Here is a 4,364-nt window from a genome sequence, read left to right as displayed (position 1 = left end):
GAAAGTCAAAAAATGAAGCACAACTCTTTTAAGTGCCAGTCTGTTTTTAGGTTTCTTTCTTTTCTTTTCTTTTCTTTTTTTTTAAATAGAGGCAGGGTCTCACTCTGTTGCCCAGGCTGTAAATGCAGTGGGGTAATCATGGCAGCCTCGACCTCCCAGGCTCAAGCAATCCTCCCACCTCAGCCTCCCCAGTAGCTGGGACCACAGATGTGCGCCACCACACAGCTAATGTTTGTAGAGATGGGGTTTCACCATGTTGCCCAGGCTGGTCTTGAACTCCTCGGCTCAAGCTATCTGCCTACCTCAGCTTCCTAAAGTGCAGGGATTACAGGTGTGAGCTGCCATGACTGGTCAAGGATGTCTTTTAAAAAGCTAAAAGTGGGCTGGTTCAAGGCCAGTCTGAGCAATATGGAGAGACCTCATTTCTTAAAAAAAAAAAAAGAAAAAAAAAATCAACTGGGTGTGGTGGCCCATTCCTGTAGTCATCCCAACTACTCTGGAGGCTGAGGTGGGAGGATCACTTGAACCCAGAAGGTTGAGGTTGCAGTGAGCCTCGATTGTGCCACTGCATTCCAGCCTGGGTGACAGTGAGACCTTGTCTCAAAAGAAAAAAAAAAAGCCTTGGAAGGACCAGCCTCGGGAGACGGGCAAGCACTTTGTTTCCAGTTTCTGAATGGCCCCGTGCGTTGAGAGGTCTTGAGCCTCCCAGCCTCTCTGGCTGAAGGTGGCTATTCGGCACGGAGTCTCTCCACCACTTGGTGGCATTGCTCACAGTGACTTCTTACTTCTAAACACCACTGAATTGGAGCAAGTAAGATGATTTGCCACATTTTTCCCAGCTAGTTTGGAGGCTGAATATAGAATTTTACTGGGACACACCAGAATGTGTAACTTGGGGAGCAGCGATCCCAGTTTCCCTTGATAATGTACCAACAGCTTCCTTAGTATGGAAATCACAAGGTCAGAAATGCACACACCTCTGTGATCAGAGATCCATACAGGAGAAAGCAACAAAAAGAGGCCTTTTAAGTTTGCCAGACTTTCTGACCAGTGGGAAGCAAGAGAGTAGGTAAGTGTGCAGCAGTCACAAACCCAGGCCTATGAGAACCTAGTTGGGAATAGGATGTAAGAGAATAGGGAGTGATGGGGACTGTAGTGAGTTCTAGGCACATGCCCATCTGAAGCCTCCCTGTGACTGTTGCCCTGCAGGAACGTGGGCCCCAGTGTTCACCAAACCTGTTTTTTGTTTGTTTTTCCCATGAAGAGAAGCCAGAAACCCAGATGTTAATACAAAGTGTCCAGTTTAGAAGTATTGGTAAATTTTTAAAATTTTGAACACTGTGCTGCCCAACAAAGGTATCTTCAAGCCAGATACAAACCGGCAGTTCATGCCCCCTGGTAAGTAGAAAGGTCATAGACTTTGAGCCCATTATGTCGGAGGTCAAATTCTAGTTCTGCTGTTGCAACAACTGTAAATGAAAGTTTTCAGATTTCTAATGCCCAATGAAAATACCACTTTATTTCCAAAGGTTATTAAAAGGAATGGATCATGTATGTAAGTAGGCACAGAGCTTGCCACCTATTAGGTACTCAAAAGCATTCTTCCCTCACTTAAGGAAAAAATACAGGCATAATATAACAATAATTTTATGATCAAGTTCATTATCAGGAGGCATGCACCCAAACAATAGGGGAGTGAGCACCTGGCAGCTCTCTGCTAGGTTCTCTGGCGGCTGCAGTTCCCAACCTGGCAATTCGTCGGCACCATCAGAATCAGCCAGCAGCTTGTTGGATATGCTGAGTCCAGAGTCTCGCCCATATTACACCTAATGTCCTGTGTCTATTACAGCCAGATTTATGAGATCCTCCTCTCCCATGCAGTCCAAGAATCTGCATCTAATAAGTTCCTCAGAGGAAGCTCTTTCGCAGCTAGTTTGCACTGGTCAGTGGGTTGGTCATTTATGGAAACCACTCCTCCAGGGAATGAATCATTATTTCCAGTCTCACTAGGGAAAGATGATATACATATGCACATGTGTAAGGAGGAGTGACAGTAATTAGCCAAAAACTTTGTAGACATAATTGTCTCTGATGAAGTGCTGACTGATGACATCAGACAGTAGGCTGTTGACAGTGTATCCCGGGGAAAGCTAAATGCAAAAGGGAAGCGAACTGCCTCATGAAGTGAGATCAGGATTGCAGGGTCAGAAACGTGGAGAGGGTGATTCAGATGGACAAAGGAGCAGAGGCAGGATTCAAGTGGTGCGTTTTGGAGGCAGTGCAGCCTGTTCGTGCTGAGTGGAAGATGCAAGAGGAACATAGACGATAACAGCAAGGCAGGGGCCGTGAAGACCTTTGAAGGTCAGGCCAGTTGTAATAAAAGTATTTCACATTGTCAGGTATCTTGGGATGGTTGCCAAACATTTTTCTATGGTTTTTGCATATCTGTTTTATTTATATATTTATTTATTTTAGTTTTTTTTTGAGACAGAGTTTCACTCTTGTTGCCCAGGCTGGAGTGAAGTGGCACTATCTCGGCTCACTGAAACCTCCACCTCCTGGACTCAAGTGTTTCTCCTGCCTCAGCCTCCCAAGTAGTTGGGATTACAGCCACACGCCACCACACCCAGCTAATTTTTGTATTTTCAGTAGAGACAGGTTTTCACCATGTTGACCAGGCTGGTCTTGAACTCCTGACCTCAGGTGATCCACCCGACTCAGCCTCCCCAAGTGCTGGGAATACAGGTGTGAGCCACCACGCCTGGCACATACATTTCTATTTTAGACCATTTTATTATAAGCATAAGTTCTGTTTGCTGTAATTTCTCTCTTTTTCATATTCACAATCTGCTGTGGCTAGAATTTCTCTTGATAACAAACTTTAGACCTTACCACGAGCCCAAGAGGAACTCACAGATGGGTGCCAGGCTTGAAATGCCCCAGGAAGACTGAAGGAAGTGGAGGAGGAAGAAAAAAGGAGGCAGAAGGGGGAAAACCTAGAAGAACTTTGACAGGGAGGAGGCATGCCAGAGAGAGGAGCCCAGTCACAGCTGAGTGCAGCCCAGGAAGGAGACATGTGCCTGGTTGGAGGAGCCGTCCAAGGCCCTGGGGATAAGGGGACAGGACTTCTCTGCTGATCTGATTTTTTCAGTACCACCCTTCAGTTTTCTGTAGCAGGATCCTCTGCTGCTGATGGCTAAACCCCAGTGTCCACTGCGATTACAAACTGGGGAGGAAGAAGGGGACTTCCACGAGATGCCTGTGGTCATCATCAGAGGCTGCCGTAGCCCCAGGTTCAGAGCAGTCATCTTAGCTGATGCCATGGAAAAGCAGTAGACCAGGAGTCCAGTCCGCAGTGTTTGCTTTGCACTTGGCAGAATTGTATGACCTTGGGGATCACTTGCCCACTCTGTGCCTCGTTTCCCCCTGTGAATAGTCAGAGAGTTGTCTTCAGCTTTTATTTTGAAACAACACTGAGACCCAACCCTGTCTTCCAGCCATTCCAGCCACATTTACCTGAAGGACCCATAGCTAAAGCAGATGAGGTTGGAGTTGCTGCCTGAGGTGTGGTGCTGCCTGAGCAACCGCTGTGGATTGGATGTCCGCTAAAGCACCTGTCACCTCTAAGCATTCAGAAAGCCAAGCACACAGTGCTCTAGTAGGGCCTGAGGAGCTCCCAGAGAATTGTCTCCAACAAGAGGAGTTGACAGTGCTACCAGGAAAACACTCATTTGGTCTGCTAGAAATCATGGTGACCACAGGGTGGGCCTTTTCAAAGGCTGTTTTCCTAGTCAGTATACTGGGTAGCCAGTTAGAGTGAAGAAGCCACAGGGAGTGCCCAGAGCAGCCAGCCTGCTGCCTGGCCTCTGTTTCCCAAGACTGGACATCCATAGGGAGCAGCCCCAGGGCCTGTGGCCTTTCATTGTTGTGCCAGCTGGAGAAAGTTACTGCTGCCACTCCTTGTTTGCAGAGCTCTCTGCAGCACGAAGCTGCAAATAAACATCCTGTCACTTGGGGAGGGATGGGGGAAAGGAGAGGGCTAAATCATCCAAAACATGTGCACTTGGCTTAAAGGACAGTCCCGAGCTTGGAACTGGAAGAAACGCTGGAGATGGGCTTAGACATTTATTGGACTTCTATCTGCCAAACCCCATGCTATGCTATGCATGTTTCACTCATTTGTAAATGCTCATATGAGGGATGCATGATCACCCCTTTTTCTAGATGAGGAAGCTGAGGCTCAATCAGGTTAAGTCACTTGCCTGTGGTGTCACACAGATGGAATGTTTCTGAGTTGGATTCAAACCCAGGTTCATCCAGCTGCTTCTTTACCACCCTATCTCCCCCTGAACTGGAGTCTGTGA

General features: G+C 47.3%; 1 protein-coding gene across 1 annotated transcript; it reads right to left on the bottom strand.

Annotated features, from left to right (window-relative positions):
* Positions 1-545: 545 nt before the first annotated feature.
* On the bottom strand, positions 546-3,522 carry LOC103243826 (protein FAM106C). Its single transcript, XM_037993080.2, has one exon. It carries the CDS (start codon positions 2,318-2,320, stop codon positions 1,856-1,858), a length of 465 nt encoding a protein of 154 aa, XP_037849008.2. The 5' UTR covers positions 2,321-3,522; the 3' UTR covers positions 546-1,855.
* Between the last annotated feature and the right edge of the window lie 842 nt (positions 3,523-4,364).

This window comes from Chlorocebus sabaeus, chromosome 16 (genome assembly GCF_047675955.1).
Source record: "Chlorocebus sabaeus isolate Y175 chromosome 16, mChlSab1.0.hap1, whole genome shotgun sequence".
Classification (NCBI taxonomy): domain Eukaryota; kingdom Metazoa; phylum Chordata; class Mammalia; order Primates; family Cercopithecidae; genus Chlorocebus; species Chlorocebus sabaeus.
Note: the sequence above shows the minus strand (reverse complement) of the source record. Positions and strands in the feature narration are given on the sequence as shown.

What these genes read in the sequence shown, in the direction of transcription:
- LOC103243826 (XM_037993080.2), bottom strand. Translation starts at nt 2,320, where the DNA reads ATGTTCCTCTTGCATCTTCCACTCAGCACGAACAGGCTGCACTGCCTC.